This window comes from Dromiciops gliroides, chromosome 2, assembly GCF_019393635.1.
Source record: "Dromiciops gliroides isolate mDroGli1 chromosome 2, mDroGli1.pri, whole genome shotgun sequence".
Taxonomy (NCBI): Eukaryota; Metazoa; Chordata; class Mammalia; order Microbiotheria; family Microbiotheriidae; genus Dromiciops; species Dromiciops gliroides.
Window position 1 is genome coordinate 290,422,547 of NC_057862.1, and position 27,677 is coordinate 290,450,223.

The following is a 27,677-nucleotide window of genomic DNA, read 5'->3' on the forward strand; positions in this document are numbered from 1 at the left end:
ATTTGACCTCAGACACTCGACACTTACTAGCTGTGTAACCCTGGGCAAGTCACTTAATCCTCATTGCCCTCCCCCGCCCCCCGCCCCCCCCCCCAAAGAATTTTGTTAACAGAGAGGCTGGTCTACTTCCAAACTTGGAGAATATTTAATTTTTAGCTTTGAGAGGCAACCATTCAATAGTAGTGTGTAGCACCCTGAGATGTGACTCAGGATGAGTCAGTTAACCTTGACTTCAGTTTCCTCATCTGTCAAAAGGGCATAATCGGGGCAGCTGGGTGGTACAGTGGATAGAGCACCGGCCCTGGAGTCAGGAGTACCTGAGTTCAAATCCGGCCTCAGACACTTAACACTTACTAGCTATGTGACCCTGGGCAAGTCACTTAACATCAATTGCCTCACTAAATAAACAAACAGACAAACAAACAAACAAATAAATAAATAAGGCATAATCATAGCACCTATCTCCTATGGTTGTTGTGAGGATAAAATGAGATAATATTTGTAAAGTGCTTTGTGTAGCTATATAAATGCTAGCTATTATTATTCGGTGCTTAATAAATGCTGGTTGACTTAACTCACATTTATATAATGCTTTAAGGTTTGCAAAGTGTTTTATTTACCTCACTAACACTTTGAGATGTAGTTAGTATAATGTTGCCATTTTATAGATAAATAAACTAAAAGGAAACATCTGCAATTATAGAAGTACCTGAATTTAGTAAGATATTCACTGAAAGTCTTATATCAGAATTTAATGCTTTGCACTAAAGATATGAAACTTTTTAAAAATGAGGATTGTAGGCTATGCATTCAGTCTACCCTTGAGCCCACAAAGAACTTAAAAATTTGACTAGCTCTCTTTCCTCTGGGGCAAACAGGTTTCCCCATCCCTCAAAAAAAGTACAAATAGAGTTTTTTATTTGCCTAGCAAAACATGTATGATCTGATATGCTAATTGCTAACAGAAATGTGTCTATGTTGGAGGAGAAATGAGGTCCAGGGGTTGAGTGAGACATCCCTAATGTCAGAAAGTCCCTGAGTTTTTCCTCAGATCCACATAGATTTCTAGGAGTGAATTGAGGATAATCTGGGGTAGGGTTGGATTAAAGCAAAATCACCCTAGATAGCCTCCCAGGATTGAATTGAGGATAATCTGGGGTTGGGTTGGATTAAAGCAGAATCAAAAATAAGCATGCCCTGGTTTGAATACTTTCCCAGAATCGAAACAGTCTCTCTTTTTTTTGTGTTTTGTTTTGTTTTGTGGGGCAATGGGGGTTAAGCAACTTGCCCAGGGTCACACAGCTAGTAAGTGTCAAGTGTCTGAGGCCAGATTTGAACTCAGGTCCTCCTGAATCCAGGGCCGGTGCTTTATCCACTGTGCTATCTAGCCGCCCCCACCAGTCTCTGTTTATTGGAGAATAGGGTGAGGAAGACAGATCAGAGAAAAGGAAACCTAGAAACCACCAGAGTAGTTTATAATATGTGGGTATAGCTACTGAGCACCAAAAGAATTATACTAATCCAATGCTTTGACCACTCTATCATGCTACTTACATAGATTTTTTTTTTCTTTAGAGGTTCATGGAAAGTATCTAGCCACTGCAAAACAGTGGTAGTGGTTTTTTGTTGTTTTTTTGTTGTTTTTTAGCTCAAGTGTATAACTTCATATTTATTAAACTTAAATCTTATGGATTCAGCCCATTATTAGCCTTTCAGGATCTTTTGAATTCTAATTCTGTCTATGGTCCAACTTGTTTGCTGTTCTCAGCTTCTTGCCTTGTCCAAGTATACCATCTGTGCCTTTATAAGTCCCTGAGAAAATGTTGATTAGCAGCATTTCATCTGAGACCCCTCCAGCTTGGCAGTACATTTATGACTACAATTGGGGTTTGTAACCAGTTCTGCATCCACCCTACTGTACTATCCTCTATTGAGGGTCAGCAGACTGTGGCCCACTGGGATCAGATGCACCACTGGCTTTTGTACAACCCATGAGCTTAGAATGGTTTTATTTTAAAATGTTAAAAACCATTCTTAGCTTGCTGGCTGCATAAAAGCAGGCCCTGGATTTGGCCCCTGCTCTGTCTCACACTTCTCCATTTTACCATAGCAAAATCATGAGAGACTTAAATTAAATGCCTTGCTGAAGTTTAGTTCTATGAAATTCCCCTGATCTCTTGGTTTAGTAACTGACAGAAAAGAAAACAAAGTTAGTTTGTTGTGACCTCTTCATGATGAACTCCTGCTGGCTTCTAGGGATAATTTTTTCCTTCTTTTATTTTGTATGTAAACTCCAGAGAAAGCATTTTTATGTGAAAGAATCTCCATTTCATATTTTTAAAGTATGTAATACATTCCACACATTACTTTTAAATTGTCCTGCTTGTCTGCGCTTCCTTTTTTTTTTTTTTTTAATTTTTTTTTTTGGTGGGGCAGTGGGGGATAAGTGACTTGCCCAGGGTCACACAGCTAGTAAGTGTCAAGTGTCTGAGGTCGGATTTGAACTCAGGTCCTCCTGAATCCAAGGCCTGTGCTTTATCCACTGTGCCACCTAGCTGCCCCCAATCTGTGCTTCCTTTTAAATTTCATTCTTTTTCTCTGTTGTGCACTACAAGAAACTTTCATCACCCCCTTTTTTGCATCAGTATTGTTAGTACCTTCAAAAAGCTAAATCCTTGTAACAAATAAACATTGTGGCCTTGTACAAAAAAATGTATGTCTCTTTCTCTACCTTGAGTTTATCATCCATCTCATGAGATAGGTACAATCATCAGGTTCTCTGGATTACATGGGTGCTCATTACATCAATCAGTTATAAAGTCTTTCAAAATTGTTTGTCTTTACAGTGTTGCTGTTAATATTGTATATATTATAACCCTGGTTCTGCTTACTCATTTTATTTCAGTTGACGCCATACAAATGAGGTTGATACATGCATTGCCAGAGCTAGCTCAGTATTTGGGAGGCTCCAAAGGAAAATCTGGGAGAGAAGAGGTATTAGGCCGCCTACCAAACTTAAGGTCTACAGAACTGTGGTGCTAACTTCATTGCTGTATGCTTGTGAAACCTGGATGGTATACCAGAACCATGCCAGAAAACTGAATTGCTATGGAGGAAAAATTGGCTAAAGAAATGAGAGCCATGCAAGAAAAGACTTGGCCAAATAGTAAAAGATGTACAAAAACTCATGGAAGTGTGAGATTTAAAATTGGATACTAGAGCATTAATCTCCCCTCTTTAACCTTTCCCTTAATTTATCTCCCAGACTAGTAAATGGAAGAAGCCTCTGGTCTCTAGTTAGAGCTTTTATTGTTTGGTAGTTACAAGGTGATGTTGATTAGAGGGATAGGAAAGTAGAAACATAATACAAATCGTCTTAAGTCTAAGCTTAGTCTATATTCCGTATAAAACTCACCAAAAGCCCAAGGCCACCTTTGGGGGGAGAGAGAGCCAAGTCAAGCACGTGCTGCTAACGGCGAGCCGGGCCACGTCCAACTCCAGTCAGCGTCTGTCTGTGTGCCGCACCAGTCCTCGGACCAGGAGAGCAGGAAAGAGAGATCTCACTTCCGTTCTCTCCTTGCCTTTTAAGCTCACACCCCGGAAGTGGAGTGCTTAGCAGCCGGGCTGGCGTGCATAGCCCATGCACAGCCGTTGGTCTCCACCCCGAAAGGGTGGTCCTTCAAAAACTGACGTACTTTTTACCACATTCACTAACCAACTGATAGGACACTTTTTACCACAGAAGAAAATAATTCCTCAAAAATTACAAGTGAGCAAGTAGAAACTAATGACTCCATGAGACATTGACAAACAATAAAAGTCAAAAGAATGGGGAAAAAAAAAAGAAGAAAATGTGAAATAGCTCATTGGGAAAACAACTGACCTGGAAAATAGAGGAGAGAGAATTTAAGAATTATTGGATTACCTGAAAGCCATGATCAAAGAAAGAGTCTAGATGTCATATTTCAAGTAACCATAAAGGAAAACTGCCTTAATATCCTTGAACTGGAGGGTACAATTGAAACCGAAAGAATCCACCAATCACTCCAATTCCAAAATGAAAACTCCCAGGAATAATATAGCCAAATTTCAGAGTTCCTCTCAAAGAGAAAATTCTTCAAGCAGGCAGAAAGAAACCATTCAAATACTATGGAGCCACAGTCAAGATCACACAAGATTAAAGGAGCAGAGGGCTTAGAATATAATATCCTTGATGGCAAAGAAGTGAAGATTAGTTCTTACAGGAACCAAAAATAACCTGCCTAGCAAAACTGAGTATAACTTAAGGGGGGGGGGGTGGAATTTAATGAAATAGAAGACTTTTAAGTATTCCTGATGAAAACACCAGAGATAAATAGAATATTTGACTTTCAAATACAATACTTAAGTGAAGCATAAAAAGATAAACATGAAAGAGAAATTTATAAGGGACTCAAAAAGCTTAAACTCTTTATATTCCTATATGGAATTTTATCATTATTAGGTCAGTTAGAAGGATTCTACAAAGAGAGAGGGATTGCAAATTAGTTATGTTGGGATGATTCTAAAAAATGGATGGGTGAGAAAAATATTCTGGGAGAAGGGGGAAGGGAGAGAAAGAATGGGTGAAGTTATCTTGCATAAAAGAGGTGTGGAAAGGAGAGTTTTTATAGTGGAGAGGAAATTACGGTGGTGGGCAGTACTTGAACCTCACTCAGCAGAATTGGTTCAAAGAGGAAAAAATATGTATACACACACATATATACATACACTCAGTTGGGTATAAAAGTCTAAGTTATAATAGACAGGGAAATAGGAAGGGAAAGGGATAAAAGAAAGGGAGGAGGTGATAAAAAGGAGGACGGATTAAAAGAGGCAGTGGTCAGAAGCAAAACAGATTTGAGGAGAAACAGTAAAAAAAAAGAGAAAGAAGGATAAAGATAAGAAAATAGGATGGAGGGAAATGCAGTTAGTAACAACAATGTGAATGGTGAACTCACCCATATAACAGAAGGGGATAGCAGAGTGGATTAGAAACCAGAACCCAACAATATGTTGTTTATAAAAAATACTTAAAACAGAAGGACACACACAGAGCTAAAATAAGAGGCTGGAGAAGAATCTGCTGTGCTTTAACTGAAGTAAAAAGCAGGAGTAGCAATCATTATCTTAGAGAAAGCAAAGTTAAGGAAAGACAATTATAAGAGATAAGCAGGAAAACTATATCTTGCTGAAAGGTACCATTGACAAAGAAATAATATCAGTACATAACATGCACCAAACTGTATAACAGCCATATTCTTTTCTTTCCTTTCTTTCTTTCTTTCTTTCTTTCTTTCTTTCTTTCTTTCTTTCTTTCTTTCTTTCTTTTTCTTTCTTTCTTTCTTTCTTTCTTTCTTTCTTTCTTTCTTTCTTTCTTTCTTTCTTTCTTTCTTTCTTTCTTTCTTTCTTTCTTTCTTTCTTTCTTTCTTTCTTTCTTTCTTTCTTTCTTTCTTTCTTTCTTTCTTTCTTTCTTTCTTTCTTTCTTTCTTTCTTTCTTTCTTCCGTCCTTCCGTCCTTCCTTCCGTCCTTCCTTCCGTCCTTCCTTCCGTCCTTCCTTCCGTCCTTTCTTTCTTTCTGGCAATTGGGGTTAAGTGACTTGCTCAGGGTCACACAGCTAGTAAGTGTTAAGTGTCTGAGGCCGGATTTGAACTCAAGTACTCCTGACTCCAGGACCGGTGCTCTATCCACTGCACCATCTAACTGCCCCATATTCTATTTTTAAAAAAATTCTTCAGGTTTCATTTACTCATTTAACAAGATCTATGAGCTTGAAAGGGCTTTAGAAACTATCAAGGCCACTCCTACATTTTACAGATGAGGTGAATGAATCCCAGAGGGGCTATCACTTGGCCAAGGGCACATGGAAGTTCAATGATGGATTCTCTTCTTCTTCCTCCTCTTCCTCTTCCTCTTCCTCCTCTTCCTCTTCTTCTTCCTCTTCCTCTTCTTCCTCTTCCTCTTCTGATATAGGTTATATATGTGCAATCACATTAAACATATTTCTGCATTAGTTAGAAAGAGAAAAGTAAGGAAATGAATAAAACTTTAGCAAAATTAGATATATGATAGACTTATGGAGAAAATTGAATGGAAGTAGAAGAAATATACCTTTTCTCAGTTGTACATGGTACCTTTGCAAAAATTGACTGCATATTAGGTCATAAAAACCTCACAACCAAATCTATAAAAGCAGAAATGCTAAATGTACTCTTTTTAGACCATAATGCAAAAAAATTTCAATAATAAAGGGCAATGGAAACAGATTAAAAACAATAATGACAACAATGAGACAACATGCCAAAATTTGTGGGATGCAGCCAAAGCAGTCCTTAGGGAGAGAGAGCAGATCAACAAACTGGGCATGAAACTAACAAAACTAGAAAAAAATTTAAAATCCCCAATTAAATACCAAAATGGAAATTCTGAAAATTAAAGAAAATAATAAAATTGAAAGTAAAAAAAACCCCTCAAACCAAACCTATTGAAGTAATAAATAAAACCAGGAGCTGGTTTAATGAAAGTTAAAAAAAGGATAAATCATTGGTTAATTTTATTAGTAATTTGGTTTCTTTTTTTAGTCACAAAACTATAAAGGATAAATGCACTACTAATGAAGATGAAATTAAAGCAATTATTAGGATTTATTTTGCCCAATTATATGCTAATAAAACTGACAATCTAAGTGAAATTGATGATAATTTACAAAATTATTAATTGCCCAGATTAACAGAAGAAAACATAGAATACTTAAATAACCCTATCTTAGAAAAAGAACTTCAATAAGCCATCAGTGAGCTCCCTAAGAAAAAAAATTCCAGGATCAGATGGATTTACAAGTGAATTCTACCAAACATTTAAGGAACAATTATCCTAATACTATACAAACTATTTGAAAAAATAGCTAAAGAGGAGTCCTAACAAATTTCTTTTATGACACAAATAGGATTTTTATATTTAAACCAGGGAGAATAAAAGCAGTAAATTATAGGCCAATTTCCCTAATGCATATTGATACAAAAAATTTATGTAAAATATTAGAAAAGAGATTACAGCAGTATATCACATGGATCATACATTATGACCAGGTGGGATTTATATACCGGGAATGGAGGGCTAGTTCAATATTAGGAAAAATAGAACGATAATTGACTATATCAATAACAAAAAAAACCAACAAAATCATATGACCATATTAATAGATTCAGAAAAAGCGTTTGACAAAATACAACACACATTTCTCTTAAAAACACCATACAGCATAGGAATAAATGGAGCCTTTTTCTTTTTTTGGTGAGGCAATTGGGGTTAAGTGACTTGCCCAGGGTCACACAGCTAGTAAGTGTTAAGTGTCTGAGGCCAAATTTGAACTCAGGTCCTCCTGAATCCAGAGCTGGTGCTCTATCCACTGAGCCACCTAGCTCTTCTTCTCCCCCCCGCCATGAACTCTTGAGTGCAGACCCAGATGTACTTTTTTCCCTCCCCTCCCCTACTGTTATGGATATGTTTTGCATCATCTCACATGTATACTTGTTATTATATTGCTTGCCTTCAGTGGATGGGTGAGGGGTCCAAGGGAGGGCAAGTATTTAGATTTCAATTTTTGAAAAATGAATGTTGAAAATAAAAACAAAAGTAACAGGTCTGTACTCTTTGTACTTGAAAAATACTATTAAAATATGTGTGTTAGAGTCTAGTTTTGGAAAAAGACAAACTATTATTGTACTGTGTTTAGAAAGAGAAGCTGAATGTTTACTAGGATTTTAAGAAAGTAGTCCAGTCTTGTTGATTTTTAAAAGGCTAATTTTGTTGTTTTTCCTGAATTGCTCCAAAGTTGAGCAAAGGTGATACAAATTGTAACTGTATAAACTGTCACACAATATGCAGGTTTTTCTTCACATAATGTCTTGTTGGTTTACTTGTACACAATAGTGTGGCTGTCAGGTGACAGATCAAGTAACTACTAAGACAGAGGCTGCTCTGTGTTGGTTGAAAAAACAACAATCCTTGGTATTGTGGAAATGCTTCTAAACGTTCTGCTTCTTAGTAGTGGTTAGATGAGTTCTTACCTGTAAAAGTATCACAGTTTGGATGTTACCTGTTCAGAAGCCACATAGATCTTGTTCTGATTTTTTTCCTTGTCAAAAAATTACTCATGCTGTTGCCCACATTTTTATTTTTATGTTTGAAAGCCAAACAGAGGAAAGCAGTTTATGCTCATTGATTCTGCTTCCCATCTCTTATTTACTAATCAGTCTGGTGCAGTCAGCTTCCAACTCCATTGGTTCCCTTCTAAAGTTATGAATGATTTCTTTCTCTTAAATTAAAAAAAATTAGGTTTTTATATTGTTTTTTCTATATTTATGTCTTGTCACCACTTCCCCTACCACGTGAGTTATCCCTTATAACAAAGAAAGAATAAGAAAAGGGGAAAAGGCAGTTCAGCAAAACTAATCTACTGATAGGATATGCATGCATTGTTCTGTATCCATAATCTTTCACTTCTTCGAAGAGTGGAGAGGGGTTGCAATTTTTTCTCTTCCTTAGGGACATGCACTGCTGATCTTTTAAAAATCTGGTGGATTTTTTTTCTCCTTCAGTTTTTCTCCTCAACTTTTCTTCAGCTTTGACACTTGATTATTTCCTCTTCCTGGTTACTCTGTTATTCCTCAGTCTTCATGGCATTTCTGACCCTTTTTTTTCCTCCTACCAGTCAAATTGCTCCTCAGGCTCTTTTGCTGGATCATAGTCAATGACTTGCCTCTAACCATGGGTCTCTCCCTAAGGTTCTCTCTTAGAACCTCTTCTCTGCATTCCCACTCTGCTTGTGATTCATTAACTCTTACAGATTCAGTTGTCATCTCTATTCAGATGACTCCCAAATCTAGGTATCTAGTTTTAATTTCTCTTGTAATCATGGAACCATCCTTTCTTCTCCTGCCTCTCTCCCAGACTCCCAAACCAAATCAGTTGCCAAAGCTTGTGAGTTCTACTTCCTTAGTCCTGCTGCATCTCTCCACTCACATAGCTGGCCACCTTAGTTCAGGCTTTCATTACCTTTCATGGACTTTTTTTTTCTTCAATAAGTTTATTTTTGAAAATGTTGAACCATTTCATGCATCTTCAGCAGCAGGAGCTTCTCCACCCTTGGTGTTCATAGTATATATCACTTGTGCTCTGTGTTTGGAAACTAGCTTAATCAGACTTTTACTAAGCAGTTCCTGGAGGGCTGCCTGGGCCGGAGAACCCTGAATCTTCACTCTTTCTCAGACTTCTGCAGGGGTGATAAGTTTATAGTTGGAAACCTCTTTGCAGAGTTTGTCATACTTTGTCAAACAGAACCAGATTGTTGAACTTGTCTCGAACTTTTCCCTTGGACCACTTCTTTGCCCCCAGACTTGTTCATGGGGTCTTTGTCCTTCTTGGCTGACTTGCCGGCATCTTTCTTCTTATTATTGTTCTTGGGCTGCAAGGTGAGGCTCCAGGAAGTCCTGCTGCTGCCACCTCCAGGGTAAGATGTCGGACAGAAAGCCCTTTCATGGACTTCGGCAATAGTGCCATACATAGTATGTCTTTCTTTTATAAACATTTTTATTTATAGTTTTGGGTTCCAAATTTTATCCCTCGCCTCCCTCCCCATCCTATTTCCTGAAGTGGTAAGCAATCAGATATGGGTTATACATGTGCAATTATGTAAAACGTTACCATATTGGTCATTTTGTACAAGAAAAGTTAAAAGAAAAAAATGAAAGTGAAAAATAGCATGCTTCAGTCTGTTCAATCAATATCAGTTCTTTCTTTGGAGATGGATAGTATGTTTCATCATTAGTCCCTAGGGAATGTCTTGGATCATTGTATTGCTGAGAATAGTTGTCATTCACAGTTCTTCATCAAACAATATTGCTGTCTCTGGGCACAGTGTTTTCTTGGTTCTGCTCACTTCACTATATATCAGTTCATACAAGTCTTTCCAGGCCTTTCTGAAATCATCCTGCTTGTCATTTCTTATAGCACAATAATATCCTGTTTCAATCATATACCATAGCTTGTTTAGCCATCCTCCAATTGATGGGCCTTCCTTTGATTTCCAATTCTTAGCCACCACAAAAAGGGCTCATGTAAATATTTTTGTACAAATAGGTCTTTTTCTCTTTTGGGGGGATGGCTTTGGGATATAAACCTAGCAGTGATATTGTTGGATCAAAGGGTATGCGCAGTTCTATAGCCCTTTGGGCGTAGTTCCAAATTGCTCACCAGAATGTTTGGATCTTTTCACAACTCCACCAACAGTGGATTAGTGTCCCAGCTTTCCCACATCCCCTCCAACATCAAATATTTTCTGTTTTTGTTATATTTGCCACTCTGATAGTTTAATTTGCATTTCTCTGATCAATAGTGATCTAGAGCATTTTTTCATGTGATTGTAGATAGCTTTGATTTCTTTGTCTGAAAACTGACTGTTCATATCCTTTGACCATTTATCAATTGGGGAATGATTTGTGTTTTTCTAAGTTTGACTCAGTTCTCAATATACTTGAGAAATGAAGTCTTTTTCATTTCAGAGATACTTGTTTCAAAATTTTCCCCCCAGTTTTCTGTAATCTTGGTTACATTAGTTTTATTTGTTCAAAAACTTGTAAATTTCATATAATCAATGATCTTTGTTGTACTATGTCTTTCTGATTCCAGTCTTTTATTTGTTTTCTTCCCAGTTGTCAGCTTCCCGAAGCACAGCTTTGACTATGCCATTATCTTGTTCAAGAAACTTCTGTGCCTTTCTGTTGCCTCTAGAATGAAATACAAACCCTTCAGATTGGCATTGAAAGTCCTTTGTAATGTGGATCCTACCAACTCTTCTCCCCCCCCCCCAACTCTTCCCAATTAGTCCTCCTTAGATAGAACCTTCCTTGGTCGCAGAAGTCCAGTTAAGTAGAACAAACTGGAAAGTTGACCCATGCCTGGTAGCATATGCTTCATTCCATACCTGTATTTCTGTGGCCTCTCTGCAGAGAGAAGGGAGATGTTCATTATCAATCCTGGAGCAAAAGTACACATTTCACCTTATATTTACTGCTTTATGTCATATTTGGCTTCCCTTCACATGTTATATCTTCTTCCAAACTGAACTACTCGCTGTTGCCTGAACTCAGCCTTCCATCTTTGGCTCCTGTGCCTTCTCTGCACAGGCCTGTCCCCAGACCTAAAATGCTCTTTCTTTACCTTTGAAGCAGTTCTTTAGTTTTCTTCAAGGCCAATCCCAGGTGCCACTCCTGTGCTTTTCCTGATCCCCTAGTTATATTAATTTCTTCATATTATCTTGTATTCATCTGTGTAAATGTTATATACTCCTGTATGATGTAAGTTCTTTGAAGTCAGGGTCTGTTTTTTAATTTGTCTTTGTTTCCCTAGTGCCTAGCATGGTACCTGCTACCTAGAAGGTGCTATAAAATTTTGGTTGAATTGAATTGAGTTAAATCTTTTTTATACACCTGGATGCACCTACTTTGTGTTAACAAAATTAGAACTATTTTCTGAGTTACTGTTGTTAGTCTTCTCTCTTTTCATAGTGGCATTATATTTTTTGAGGTGGAGGGGAAGATGGTAGGGAGGGGCCAAAGACTATTTATGGTGCACTGAAGTTCTCTATATTTCTTTTTATCCTTTGCCTTTTTGTTACTCAGGGAAAATTAAATATATTTTTGAATGAACAAAAACTGGACTGATTTCAAGGTTAACTCTTTAATGAAATGGAAATTTTGTAGGGTGAGTTAATTCTTTTTCTAGCCATGTTTTATCAATTCAAACTCCCTAAATTTAGGGCAAAGCAAATTGCATATGTAATAGACAAGACTGACCTTCTTGGTAAGGAAAGAAAAATAGCAGTCAGCTGTTTTTCCTGATTAACCTGTTTGCTCAGGCTTTCTTATCTTGTCTTTTTGCTCAAATGTAAGTAAGTTTCTAGCACACAAGTGGAAAGCCACTGGCCCACCTAAACATTAATTTGAGGGCAATATGCAGATGAAAAGGAAAGCTAGTTTGGTTTTTTAAAGAGAGAAATAGAAAATGGTCAACTCACTTTTTAAACTAAAAAGAAACATAAAACTTTATTCAATAAATACAACAAATCCTAAAACCAACTTTTAAATCCATATAATTGGGATTCAGTAGCTTCTGCAAGAGAATGGATGATCTTAAGTAATCACTCTGGTCAGTTTAGGTATGTATTTCTTCACAGTGACAGCATTTAGTAGTTATTTTCCTTTTCACCTTGATTAACTGTTTAATCTTTAGATTTCCAAACTGCTTTTATTCTTTTTTTTTTTTTTTTTGCGGGGCAATGGGGGTTAAGTGACTTGCCCAGGGTCACACAGCTAGTAAGTGTCAAATGTCTGAGGGCAGATTTGAACTCAGGTCCTCCTGAATCCAGGGCTGGTGCTTTAGCCACTGAGCCACCTAGCTGCCCCCTAACTGCTTTTATTCTTAAAAGAGAAATTACTGATAGACTCCGCTCCCTTTTGGTGTAAATTACTTATTTTGGTGTTTTCAGCAAGGTGGCCTCCAACTATATGACTAGTTACATTATAGTACTATAGAATTGCAGAGTTAAAAGGGCTTATAGGTCATGGAGGATGCAATCCTTTCCCAGAGCATGAATCCTGTTGACAGCTTATCCCCAAAGTAGTTATAGTAACAGGAATCCATTATCCTCTTTGCTTCTTCCCTCCCCTTTTGGTAGTCTACGTCATTTTTGGATCTTTTTTTCCGTATCGAATTAAAATTTGCTGCCCTATAATGTCTATTCACTTATCCTGTCTTCCACTTGACAGTTCTTTATAAATTCAAATATGTGAGACGGAACCTCAGATTTGCTCTAATTGGCATTTCTCTAATAGTGATTCAATAGCTTGCATTTTTTCCTTTGAAAACTGTGTCCTCTGAACATTTATCTGTTGGGGAATGGAAACAATTTTCAATATATTAGGTAAAGACAACATGTATAGAGATATGTAAATACAAAATGTATACGTAATAACTATTAGGTAATGAGGAGTGGACAGGCATTTGAAGTTGGGAGAGATTTGAGCCAGGGAGGCCAGTTAGAAGACTGTTGCAGTAATCTGAATTGAGAGATGCTGAGGGTTTGAACTAAGGTTGTTGTCTGTGTGAGTAGAGAAAAATGTTGTGGAGTTAGAAACAAGATTTAGCAACTGGTATATGTGGAAAATAAAAGTCTCTCTCTGCTGACCTTCAGTTGTGTAACTCCAAGTATCTTTCAGATGTCTTGAACTAGTTGTACAGTAGACATCTTAAACTCAATAAATCCCAAACTTCATTATCTTTCCCCAAAACTCTAGAGGGCAAGACAACCCTTCCAGTCCCTCAGGCTCACAGTCTAGGAATCATTCTGAATTCCTCACTATCTCTCACCTCTCTTATCCGGGCTGTTGCCAAGTGTGATTTCACCTTTGTAGCATCTTTTGCTTATGCCTCCTTCTCTCCTCTGATACTGCCACCACTCTGGTGCAGATCCTTATCACCTCACTCTGGGCTATTGCCATAGCCTACTCATGGGTCTGCCTGCCACTACAATCCATTCTCCATTCAGCCACTAAAGTGATTTTCTTTGAAAACAGGTCTCATCTTGTCTCCTCCCACCCTCCTTTCAATAAATTCCAATGGCTTCCTGTTGGTTCCTGGATCATATACAAAAGGTTCTGTTTGGTATTCAAGGTCCTTCAAAACCTAGCCCCCTCCTTCCTTTTCAGTCTTCTTATACCTTACTGTCCCATGGATACTCTTTGATCCAGTAGCACTCCATCTCTCAGCTGTTCCCCATGCCTGGAATGCTCTCTCTCTTTGGCTCTAACTTCTACCCTCCTTGGCTTCATTTAAGTCCCAACTAAAATCCCACCTTTTACTGGAAGCCTTACCCAACCCATCTTAATTCTAGTGCCTTCTCTCTTTAGTAATTTTCTTTTTATCCTGTATAAAGCTTGCTTTTATATATATTTTTTGCATTTTGTCTCCCCCATGAGATTGTAAGCTCTTTGAGGTCAGGTACTATCTTTTGCCTCTCTTTGTACCCAGTGCCTGACCCATAAGTGTTTAATCAATGTTGCTGTTCTTGAAGGTTAATTTTTAATTACTAATATCCTCCAGAGTGACTTCTGCATGATCTTCAAGTTTCTTTTAGAAAATAGGCATTTCAATTGAACATTTTTTCTTGCAGATGATATTAACGGTGTTCCTGAGCAACAATGAACAGATTTTGACAGAAGTTCCAATCACACCTGAAACAACATGTCGAGATGTTGTGGAATTTTGCAAAGAACCTGGAGAAGGAAGCTGTCATTTGGCAGAGGTTTGGCGGGGAAATGGTATGTAGGACATTTTTATTTATTTTAAAAAGTATTTAAAATAATTAGGTATTTCATTAATTTTTTTAACCTTACCTATCATCCAGTGGGGGGAAAAATCTCTGTAACAAATAAGCATAGTTAAACAAAATATATTTTCACATTGACCATATGCACAAATTCTGCATAGTCTCTGTTAGAAGCTGGGCAGTATTCTTCATCATTGGCCTTCTGGATTCATAATTTGTTCAGCTATTCCCCAAATTATGGGCACATCCTTAGTTTCTAGTAATTTGCCACCCACAAAAAGAGCTGCTCTAAACATTTTTGTACACACATATCCAATTCCTCTTTCTTTGGTCTCCTTGGGATACAGGCCTAGTAGTCATGTTGCTGGATTAAAGGGTCTAGAACAGTAATTCGTGCCTTTTGGGCATAGTTCCAAATTGCTTTCCCAAATGTCTGAATGCAGCTCTACTCAAAGTATACTAATATTTGTTTTCCCTTAGCCTTTCCAACATCTATCATTTTTCTTTTATTGTTAACTTTGGCAGTTTTCTAAGTGTCAAGTGTAACCTCACATTAGCATTTCTTTATTAGTGATTTGGAGTATTCTTTAAAAACTGTTAGGCCTATTAGTTGTGGGTGCCCCCCCAAGGCTCTGTCTTGGCCCTCTTCTCTTGTTGCTCTATACTATTTCCCTTGGTAATCTTGTCAACTTCCATGGATTCATTTATGACCTCAGTGCTGATGATTGTCAGATCTACTTCTCCAGCATTATTAGCCTCTCCATTCTCACATATCCAGCTGCCTCTTGGACATCTTGAACTCAACATGTTCAAAAGTGGTTATGATCTTTCCATTCTCCCCCCAAACTTTCCCTTCTTCCTAACTTGCTTATTGTTGTTGAGAGTACCACCATCCTCCCTGTTACCTAGACTCTCAACTTCAGTGTCACCCTTTACTCCTTAGTCTGTCACTCCTTTTCCCCAATCCCAGTGCACTCTATTGCCAAGGCGTGTTGATTTTACCTTTATAGCTTTTCTTGCATATGCCCCTCTCTTTCCTCTGATACTGTTATCCTGGTGCTGGCCCTCACTACCCCACACCTGGACTGTTGCCTAGCTGGTTGGTGTCCTGCTTCAAGTTTTTCTTCACTCCATCCTTCGCTCCACTGTCAGACTCAACCTCCTAAAGTGCAATTTTGAACATGTTTCTTTTTCCCTCCCATTTTGGGGTAGCTAAGTGGCCCAGTGGATAGAGCACTGGGCTTGAAATCAGGAAGACTCATCTTCTTGAGTTCAAATCTGGCCTCAGACACTTACTTGCTGTGTGACCCTGGGCAAGTGACTTAACCCTTTTTGCCTCAGTTTCTTCACCTGGAAAATGAGCTGGTGATGAAAATGGTGGACCACTCTAGTGTATCTGCCAAGAAAACCCCAAATGGGGTCACAAAGAGTTGGACATGACTGAAATGAATGAACAATACCTCCCCTCTGCCTCCCGGCTTCCCCTGAATTTAGTAAACTCGAGAGGTACCTTATTTTAATTTTCAGGATCAATTATAAAATGCTTCATTTGGGTTTTAAAGCACTATATTATTTGGTACGTTCTTACTTTTTTGACTTTCTTAGACCTTAATCCCTTCTATACTCTACAATCCAATGATACTGGCTTCCTTTCTGTCCTGGAAGAATATCCTCCATATCCAGATTGCATGCATTTTCAGTGGCTGTTTTCAATGCCTGGAATTCTCTCCCTCATTATTTCTACTTCCTGATTTACCTGATTTCCTTCAGGTTTCGACTAAAATCTCACCTTCAAGAAATCTTTCCTGGTCCTCCTTAATGCTGGTGCCCTTCCCATTGAATTATCTCCCATTTATCCTGCTTGTGTCATTTGTACATATTTGTTTTAATGTTGTCTCTCACCTTTCTTTGTATCCTCAATGCTAATAGGTGCTTAAAAATGCCTGTTGATTTGAATTAAATGAGTAAATTAATTTGAGCAGTATTATGGTTTTAATCATATTGTCTTAGCCTATCCATGAACAGTTAATATTTTCCCAACTATTTAGATCTGTCTTTATTTCCTGAAAACAATATTTTAAAATTGTATTCCTATAGTCCTAATGTATCTTGGTATGTAGACTCCCAAATGTATATTCTATAGTTGTTTTAAATAGATTTTCTCTATCTCTTCCTGCTGGATCATAGTGATAATATATAGCAATGCTGTTGATTTATGTAGATTTATTTTAGTCCTGTGTTTAACAACTGTCTCTCGGGGAAAAAAATGGATGCAGGACACACTTATTTTAATCTGCATTCTTAACATTTTTTCCATTACTTTACTGTCAAAATGATAAATAAAACAATAAATTCATCCCTGATTTGTAGTGTTCACAGATGTCCATGGTATAAGACACTAAAAATTTAACAATTAACTGTCCAGCAGGAGGCTAGCTCCAGCACATTACTGATTTATTTTATCTCCTGCATCTTTACTGAAGTAATTACTTTTTCGTTTGACTGTCTAGGGTTCTCTCAGTACAACATGATGTCATCTTCAAAAAAACAGTCATTTTATTTTTCCTTTCCCTATGCTTATTTTCTTTCTTTTTCTTATTGCTAAAAGTGACATTTTTAGGGTTGTATTAAATAGAAGTGGTAACCAACCTTGATCTTGATAAAGGGTTCTAGTTTATATTACTATTTTACATAGTGCTGGATCTTGGTTTTAAATATAAATGTGTATCTTTGAGGAAAGGTTCATTTATTACTATGTTTTCTGTTGTTTTAATAGAAATGGTTCTATTGTATTTTGTCAAGCTTTTTTGGGGGGTTTCTATATAAACTTTTTTGTCATTATTAACTTGGTTAATTACATTTATAGTTTTCCTACTATTAAAACAAAACTTCATTTGTAGTATTTTCTTTGTGATATGTTGTGGTGGCTTATTTGTTAATATTTCATTTACAATTTTTGCATCAGTGTTCTTTAGAGCTATTAGTCTATTCTATGTTTGAACTCTTCCTAGTTAAGTTCCAAGGCCATATTTGTATTCTAGGGGTTTGATAGGATTCCCCCTGCAATCCTTTTATTGGGGCTATTTTTCAAATAGTTTATCTAATATTGGAATTAGTTGTTCTTTGAATCATTTTAAAATTTGCTTGTGAATTCTTCTGGTTCCCCAATTTATTTTTTGGTCAGTTTATCTGTGTTTTGTTCAGTTTCTTTTCTGAGATTGGGTTTAAAGTCTTTATTTCTTGATCTCTTAATCTGAGTATTTTTATATTTTTTTTAAATATCTATTTTGGTTATTGGTGTTATTGCCAAATAATTGATCAAAATAATTTATAATAATATCCTCTTTAATTTGTTGTGTACTCCCCATTTCATTTTTGATACTGGTAATTTTGTTTTCCTCTTTAGTTAGATTACCTAATGGTTTATCTACGTTGTTGTTGTTGAATCCAGTTCCTATTTTTATTGTCTTTTTGTGCGTGCGTGCGTGTGTGTGTGTGTGTGTGTGTGTGTGTGTGTGTGTGTGTGTTCATTCAGTTTTGTTAATCTTTTCTTTGATTTTCAGGGTTTCTATTTTGGTATTTAACTGGAAGTTTTAATTTATTGGTTTTCTCATTTTTTTAGTTGTGTGCCCAGTTTGTTGATCTGTTCTTTCTTTCGTTGATGAAATATATACATTTTCTCCTTTGAACTATTTTGTCTATATCACAAAAATTTTTGTTTTTTCATTATTGTCATTATATTAAATCATGTCATTTCTATAATTTGTTTTTTTGACCCACCAGTTCTCTGGGATTAAGTTATTTAATCTTGATAAGGTAACAGCAAAAATATCCTTAATTAAAAGAGATAAACTGCATTTTGCTGAGAAATACCATAGACAAATAGACAGTTAAACTATAATTATGGGGGACCTCAATATGCTGTTTTCTGAGTTAGACAAAGGTTGAATACAGTTTTTAAAAAGTTAGATTATATAGATCTCTGGCAGTTATTGAATGGGAATTGATAGTCATATATGTATTTCTAAGGTGCATGTGGCATTTTTACAGATATTGACTGTGTATTAAGATATAAAACTTCACAAACAAATCTTTTACTGACAACAGTGTAATAAATATTATATTTAATCTTTGAAGAAAGGATCAAAATTCAACTGTGTGATAGAAGAACTAATAAATTTGTTCTGTTTAATACTTGTTAAAATAAAAATATCGCCACTAAAGCCCTACTTCAGTGCCTTATTGTGTGCTTGAAGGCTTTGTTAGTGGACAGGTAAACTGAAAGGCTTCAAATCTGGACATGGGCCAGATGTCCAAAGTGGCTTATCACTGGCAGGTTGGTGACCAGGGAATGGATGTTTTGGCTACAGTATTTTGAGAATGGTCTAATAAGGAGGATCTGTAGCTTGTATTGGTACAGAGAGGACATATACTGTTTCAATTACAGATCTTTAAAATACCAAAAGTATGTATTGGCCTATTGCTAGTATGCTAGTGAATGTTGGGGGTGAGGGGCGGTAATGACAGCTGTCATCCATAAGAGAGAAGCTAGGTGTTAATGACTTTCTTATTGTTAGGTGAATCCTTTCAGTCAATTTAAAAAATATATATTTTTGTTCTCACTTTAATAGATGGAACCTAAGATAAAAGCCCTGAAATATTTTTGTATTTCATAAATAAACGAATCATTATAGGGCATGTTCATAGGATCAAAGATTTAAATTGCTGTTAGTCTTCTTTTTTCCAACTATAGGCCAAATGTTAACATTTGAGTGACTTACATGAGTTCCCTTTTTATGAGGCCCATCTATTCAGCAGATGATTATGCTATTCCTTGGGTACAAATTAGATATTCAAGCCCTCAATTTTTTTTCATTTCTTTTTCCCATCAGTTAAAAGTTTTTAGAAAATGAACTTCTTTGCACATTTAGGAAATAAGTTCCTGGCTTTATTTATTTATTTATCTATCTACCTATCTATCTATCTATCTATCTATTTATTTATTTATTTTTTTAATTTTTGCGGGGCAATTGGGGGTTAAGTGACTTGCCCAGGGTCACACAGCTAGTAAGTGTCAAGTGTCTGAGGCCGGCTTTGAACTCAGGTACTCCTGAATCCAGGGCCAGTGCTTTAACCACTGCGCCATCTAGCTGCCCCCTGGCATTATTTTTAATAGAATGTATTATACCTTAAAGATAAAAGTATTTTCTAATTAATTTGACCATAAAAGGTGCCTTCCACAAGAGGCAGAGAACAGTGGTGTAGTTGGAAATTTAGGGGATAATTTTTAAACGATTAAAGCAAGTTGAAGGGTACTATGAACACAGAAACCTACCCTAAGGATCTAGGATATTCTATTCAAATTTATTTTTAGAGACTTTAAATTCAGATTGCCATAAAGATCAAGCTTAAGTCCCTTCCAACTATTAAGCTTCATATTCTGTGAGCACAAAATTGATTTTGGTTGAAAAAAAATGCATCAGTGCTTTGTAAAAATATAAATTGGGTAAGAAATAATGTATTTTTGTAGTACAACAGACATAAGACACTGTATTTGGGAACTTAACAAATGTTTTTATTGACTGTTTCAGTTCTTTATAGAGAGATTATTTAAATGCTATATGTTGTATCAGGCACTGTGCTGAGTAGAAAGCTCCCTGAACTGAGCTTCAGGACACCTGAGTTCTAATCCTGAGCCTGTCACTGATTAGCTTTGTGACTTTAGGCAAGTAATTTTTACCTCTCTGATGCTCAGTTTCCTCTGTAAAATGAAGGGTTTGCACTAGGTCAGTGTTTCCCAAACTACTTTAGCTTTAGAATAATTTTTTCATCATTTTTTATTATTCTTTTTAATATGTTAAACTCAAACTAAGGAGGAGGGCAAAGGGGAAATTTTTAGAAAATATATTTTCATATCTAAAAATTGCTGCTCATGTATTAAATTATAGCAACCACAGCAGTTTTATATAATTTCATAATTAATATTTTAGAGAGAAAATATTGGTGATATTTCCTTTCTCACAGAATTCCTGTTCACATTATATGGAACATTAGGACTATACAGAATGTTGTTTTTCAAATGATGTATGTGCTAGTTGATATTTTTGGCCTCTTCCAACCTTTCCACTCTGATATGTGTAGTTTGAGTCTGAGATGCTATTTCATGTTTACTGGAGGTAAGATTAAAGGTAGGAAAATAACACTTTAGTTTCCAGGATCATCCTTTGAATCATAAGATCATACATTTAAGATAGAAGGATTAGATTAGAAATCATTTAGTCCAGCCTCCTTGTTTTTACATAGGCCTAGAGAGATGAATTGTCTCAAGGTTACACTGGTAGTAAGTGGCTAAGATAGGAATGGGACCCAGGTCTTCTGCAGATCCAACGTACTGCACCATACATGCTGTTTAACAGTGAATAAAAACTATCTTACTTGACTAATTGAACATCTTTTGAATTTTTCATGGGATATTTTATACTAATAAAATATTGGTAATATTATGTAGCAGATTTGGTGTACTGGGTTTGGAGTTAGAGGACCTGGCTGGGCTTGTATCTAGCTCTGCTAGAGTTAGGGAGGGGGCGGGAATTAGTAGATTATAGAAGTGAAATAAGTTTTAGTCAGAATTACCCTTGACTGTCCCATAATTTGCCCAGAAAGTGCAGTGTAATATCTTAAACAATTGTAGTCAGAAAGGGGCAACATATATCAGAGAGAAGTAAAGCAGAGATAAGTTACTTTGAAAACCAGTGAATGTAAATTTTATATATTACAACTTTCAGTTAAGCTATTGATTTAGGAGTGAGGTGGTTAAGACCCAAGACTTTTTTTGTTTTGTTTTGTTTGTTTTTTTTGGTCAGGCAATGGGGGTTAAGTGACTTGCCCAGGGTCACACAGCTAGTAAGTGTCAAGTGTCTGAGGCCGGATTTGAACTCAGGTACTCCTAACTCCAGGGCCAGTAATCTATCCTCTGTGCCACCTAGCTGCCCCAAGACCCAAGACTTTTGCTCAAATAGAAGAAAACAAAAACAGATTACACTTTGCCTGAAGGAAAAGTAATTAGGGAAAAAGTCTTAAAGGGGCTTCATAAACATGTGATTATATTAGAGGATTATCACAACCATTTATATAACTGTTGTTTCTTCCTCCTTTACCAGAAGGGAAGAGAAAGAAGGAAATCAAGAGATGTAGTCAGTCTGTTTTAAGTGAGACGATTTTGAGCAAGCTATTGCTGTCCATGTCAGAACTCTACCAGCCTAAACATAATGAGTAGACTTTTATTTAGTATGATGAATAGGAGATTTTAGAATCACTGTCAGTGAGAGATGCTCACACTATGAAAACACTTGGAAATGGAATCTGAGTGAGGAGAACAGCAGAATGAAGCCTTCTTTCTCCACTGATTCTGGGGCAGATCTGTTAGTCAATGAGCAATTACTAAGCACTGTGCCAAGGGCTGAGGATATAAAGAACAGCAAAAGACTATCTGCTCTCAAGGCACTTGCAGTCTAATGTAAAAAGTAATATGCAAACACAGCTTAGGAAAGGTTTCTTACAAAAGGTGGGATTTTAGCTGAAAGATTTGAAGGAAGTCAGGAAAGTCAGGAGGCATAAATGAGGTAAGAGACTTCTAGGTGTGGGTGTATCTGTGTGAAGTCAAAGAACGTGCCTGGGGTTGGGAGGTCAAGTATCCAGTGTGAGGAATAGCAGATGCCATCATTGAGTGGATTGACAGTGATAGTGGGCATTTGTTTTCTGGCTATTTCTTTCTTTGGTGAACCTGTATGTAATGGAGAATGATATCTCTAGCTAGGTGTCCCCTCCTTCCCCCCTGCCCAGGGGCAATGAGGGTTAGCTGACTTACCCAGGGTCACACAGCTAGTAAGTGTCAAGTGTCTGAGGCTGGATTTGAATGAAGTCCTCCTGAATCCAGGGCCGGTACTTTATCCACTGTGCCACCCAGCTGCCCCCTAACTAGGTTCTTTATAAATTTTTGTGTTCCAAAGTCAAGAGCTTCTAGGTGGAACAGTATAAGTAAAGGAAATGAGTATGGCTTTAAGGGCTGGATCAGTCAGGCTAGTTTGGGGGCATATTCTTCTACCTCACTCACACCCTGGGGTAAATAGATATTGAGTGGAAAGGCAAGCCGCCCACAGTATTTCAATTATTATTTCCTTATGGTTTTGTGTGTATTTGAATCCCCTTAATGTGTATAGGGGCCAGCTTCCTATTGTATATGGGCAATACTCTTCACTTCTCCGGACTTTATTTACCTCATCTGGAAGACCCAAGTTCAGTTCAATTCTGGTCTCAACTAGCTGTGTGAACTTGGGCAAGTCACCTATCCCTATCTCTTTTGTAAAATGGGGATAATAGCACCTAACCTTCTGAGTTTTTTGTGAGGATAAAACAAAATAATATTTCAAACCTTAAAGTGTTATATAAATTCTGGTTATGATTATTATTACAACAGTATTAACATTTTTTAAATCACACAGAAGTCGGATGGTTGTGAGCAGGCGTGAGTAGATCTAAAGAAGAGCAGGAATAAAAGATGCAATCAGTGCATAAAGTTATTCCCCTTTCATACTTTGTAAATTTTGATGATCGAAAGGGACAAAGACAAAGAAAAATGTCCACCTTCAGTTAAAACAACAATAATAAACCCAAAGCCATTAAGAAATCAGCCTACTGACACAATGATCTTACTAGAACTGAAACAACTTTGGGGCCTTGTTTCCCTGCTGCTTATTTGCATCTGACTGAGAAGAGGACTTTGGAGTTTATAGCTAGGAACTGGGAACTCTGAACTCCCAAAATGTTTTGTGATTATTGGCCACTTGTAAATCACCTGTTTATGACTTGGTCTACAGAGATGAGGATTTGATAATGTACTGGTCAGTCACTATCAGCTAGATTGAGGTTTCTTACTGGGAGAACTTGGCCCTGAATTATGAAGGTTTGGTATAATAACTTTAAAGCTATGTGGAAGAGGGGCCAGTACCTTTCTGCCTTGTCACCTGCTGCTTGGAAGCAATACTACCCTGTTCTGCCACCAGTTGTCTGAGAGGTAGAAAAATCTGGGGACCCAACCAAGGCTGTAGAATTGGAGGGTTTTTTGTTTTGTTTTGTTTTTTGTTTTTTGGTGAGGCAATTGGGGTTAAGTGACTTGCCCAGAGTCACACAGCTAGTAAGGGTCTGAGGTCCGATTTGAACTCAGGTACTCCTGAATCCAGGGCTGGTGCTTTATCCACTGTGCCACCTAGCTGCCCCAGAATTGGTGAGATTTCTGCAGATCCCAGGGTTTCTGTGCTTTCTGAAAGAAGGGGACACTACTTAAGCAGAGGAGTAGCCCAGTCCAGAAGTAAAGTTGCCTTGGAGAAGAGCCACCCAGTAGACACACCATACCCATTATTAGTGAACTTTTATAAGGCGGCCACTGAGTAAAAAGAAAAGACCATAGTATTTTCAGCTTGTGTCCATTCTCTGTGCCCCATCCCTGACCCCACCGCTAAGTAAATGTCTTTGTTAAAAGAGGTTAATTGGCCAGTTGGCCAGTCTGTTAATGACAAATACACTGGTCAAGGCAGGTCAGAAACTACAGTGGCAGTAGAAATAGCCATTCATAAAGGTTACTTTTTCAGATGTCTGGAAGTATTTATATATATCAGCTCCTTTTCTGGAGACCAACTCTGGCAGCATTTGTGTAGGTTTAGGGAGATAGCTTTAACTTTTTTTTTTTAAGTGAGGCAATTGGGGTTAAGTGACTTGCCCAGGGTCACACAGCTAGTAAGTGTCTGAGGCCGGATTTGAACTCAGCTACTCCTGACTCCAGGGCCAGTACTCTATCCACCGTGCCACCTAGCTGCCCCCGATAGCCGTAACTTTTTAAAAATTAATTTTTATCATTTTGTTTTTACATGATCTACATTTCCTATTCCTCTCCCATAGGGCTGTCCTTTATTATAAAAGAATGAAGAAAGAGGAAGAAAAAATGTACACAAGTAACCAAAAGTCTACAGTTAAATGCAGTATTCCCTCTTTTAAACAACAAACTCTGAGGGAAATTGATGTTTTCTCATGTTTCTTCATTAGGGCCAAGTTTAGTCAATATACCTCTTAGTATATATTAGTCATTATGATTTTGAAGTATTCAGTTTTGACAGGAATTATTATGATAGGAAGAAAAGGGCTGACTAGGGTGAAGGATTTCAGGTGGAAGGTGAGTTTTCCACTGTCACTTTCTTTGTGTCATGAAAAAAATGAGGAGGGTTTCTGACACACTGGGTGGACCCTCAAACTTTTGGGAGGACTTGGATGAGGTTGGCATAGGAATGGGCCAGTATGGATTATCGAACTTCTGAATAAGAGATCCATTTGATTATTTGAATATTTACATCTTTTATATTATTATTACATTTCAGTAACCCCCACACTCTCCACTAATAGATGATCATTACAGTCACATCTTCTGACAGAGTGTGTGTGTGTGTGTGTGTGTTGTGTGTGCGTGCATGCACACACACACACACACGTGTGATTCTAATCCTATAGTCTACCACTTCAACTGAGAGGATGAAAGTATGCTTCCTCTATTAGTAGTCTTTATTACCTCTTAACCCTGTTGTCCATACAATCTTGTTTGGAAAAAATATAGCATATCCTTACTTCCTTCTTTTAGAGACTTCCAGACCACTTCATTTTGCCTCCTTTCACTCCCATGAGAAATTAAAGCATATTATATAAACTAAGCACCCCCAGGAACTAGATTATCCCTTTAAATGACTGTGAGTCATGTGTATATGTGTGTGTATGTATGTATGTATGTATATTTGTATGTTCACTTCCCTAATCTAGTTGTTCAGTTTTGATATTATTGAAATATATAATAAAATATAATATTTATAAGTCCTTCAATGTTTCTTAAAATATTACAGTCATAATTGAAGCCATTTTCCCCCCAGATAATACATTTAACTATATACACTAAGATAATTAGCTACCTCCTTTTGGATACTGACTTTTGATTTTGTAGAGAAGTTCCTATTTCTTTACTGAATAAATAAAAAGGATTAAAAAGTATAGAAATGAAGCCTTTCTAGTAAGATAAGGTAGTCTGCTCATTAAAATGAGGTTAATGTTACAATGGATAATCTATTTTACCTAATTCCACAGTCTTTGCTGGCCATTTATTTTCTTGCAGGCTAAAAGCAGGATTCCATATTAAATATATTATCTGGGGTATCATTGATATCTCATTGCTTGCCTCCTCAGTGGATTGGGGCAGGGACTGGAGAGAGGGAGAGAAATTGAAAATCAAAAGGAAAAAAATTTTAAACATGTAAAATAAATAATAAATTAGAGCAATATTATTATGTGAAGTCTGGAGATGAAAGTTAATTTGGGGAGTTTGTGTTCTAAAGACAGTTTCCTTTAATATAACCAAAGTAAGATTTCTAAACCAGATAGATGACTAAACTGTATGAAGGTTGAATTATTACTTAGTTGGATTATAGAGCTGGCAGAACCTCATTCCTTTCCTCTAGGCTTGTAGGATTTAAAGTTAGATGTCACTTTGAGATTATCTGGCCCAGTGCCTTCATCTTATAGGTGAGTAAATCTTTGCTCAGAGATAACAAATCACATTTGCCAAGGACATGGGATTTTTTTTTTAAGTATTTATCTTGTTTTCATAACTGATGAATACTTCTCCTGACTATACTTCCAAATGGTTAAGGGAAGAAACAGGTTTTTTTTTTCTTTTTTACTCAATTCACACTGCTGTCTTTAATACATTCCTTAAGGAAGTGAATAGAAAAAAAATTAAAAACATAGAGAAATAGGGGCCAGGGTTTGGGCAGGCTGATCTATAGCATCTTGTTGATAACTTTTTTTTTTTTAAAGAATGAGCTAGGGGCAGCTAGGTGGCACAGTGGATAAGGCATCGGCCCTGGATTCAGGAGGACCTGAGTTCAAATCCGGCCTCAGACACCTAACTCATACTAGCTGTGTGATCCTGGGCAAGTCACTTAACCCTCATAGCCTCGCAAAAAAACCAAAAAAACAAAAAAAAAGAATAAGCTTTTGGTGCTTGGACTTTTCCCAGAAAGTATCATAATTCTTTCTTTGTTTTACCCTCAAGATCCTAGGCTTTCTGTAATGATTTTTTTAGAATTCCAAGTACTGTAGCAATAATTGTGAGGTGATAAAACCACTGCTAACAGTCCTCTTTGGCATGATTTTTGAATTTTTTATGATTTTAAAGATCATATCATTAGTTTTATATTATCTATTGAAGCATTCCATAGGGTTATTCTTCAGTAGATCTCTGATATCAGTGAAGAGTGCTGTCTCCATTGGTATAGGTGATGACCAGTCATTCTTGGGATCTATGTTCTTCATAGATTCCTCAAAAAGGATCCTTCCCACATGCTTGGAGACCTTATTCTAGTTTTTCTTATATTTCATGGTTACCAGTGGAGCTCTCAGGTTGTATTTTGCTTTATCTGCCTCCTTTTCCTACTGTACATTTGATAATATCCATATACCATTTCTTGCTCATAAACCATCTTTGGAAACATATCAATTGTGCCCATCTTGCATCTGTTTATTTTTCTTTGGATTTATTTGCAATTTTGGTTTCTTACAGGTTGTGGTATTCTGAAACTTAGAACCATAGAGTATTCCTGGGAGAACATTTGTGTCCTAGCTATTGGAAAATGTTTACTGAAATAGGCCTGTGACTCCCTATAATTTTCTTTACTTAATCGTTCTTGCTCATGGTGATGGATAGAGGCAGTTGCTTGAGATTACTGTAAATATGAGGGAAAAGAGAAATAGCGATGAAAGAAGTACAATTTAAAAAGAAACTTGGCAATATTGTATTTTGATTCTCTTGCTTTTACATATTTACTAATTTGTTTCCTTATATTGCTTATTTTATCTGTGAAAATTTTGAAATTCTAATTACCACTTCAACAAATATTTGTTAAGGGTTTACTGTTACAATGCACTGTCTTTATGTCCTGGACATATGTAGATGAACCAAACAACAGCTCCTGCCAGACAGAGAGACGGGAGAGATTCCTTTTAGGAGGGAAATTTTTCTGGAGGAGCTTGTCCCAGAGCTGGCCCTTGAAAGAAGGGAAGGATTTGTGTTGATAGAGATGGAGGAGGATGTGAGCATAGAAATAGAGAAGAGCACGACGAGATCGGGGAATGGCAAGTAGTTCTGAAACAAGCACTTACTCAGCCCCTTCTCTGTGCCAGG

At 37.0% G+C, this 27,677-nt stretch overlaps 1 protein-coding gene across 1 annotated transcript in view; it reads left to right on the forward strand.

The window, feature by feature from the left end:
* PPP1R13B (protein phosphatase 1 regulatory subunit 13B) overlaps positions 1 to 27,677 on the forward strand; it is a 121,672-nt gene that overhangs the window by 25,811 nt on the left and 68,184 nt on the right. Inside the window, exon 2 of the mRNA XM_043982279.1 lies at positions 14,249 to 14,396. Coding sequence (XP_043838214.1) covers positions 14,249 to 14,396 — 148 coding nt within the window. The remainder of the gene's footprint in view (positions 1 to 14,248; positions 14,397 to 27,677) is intronic.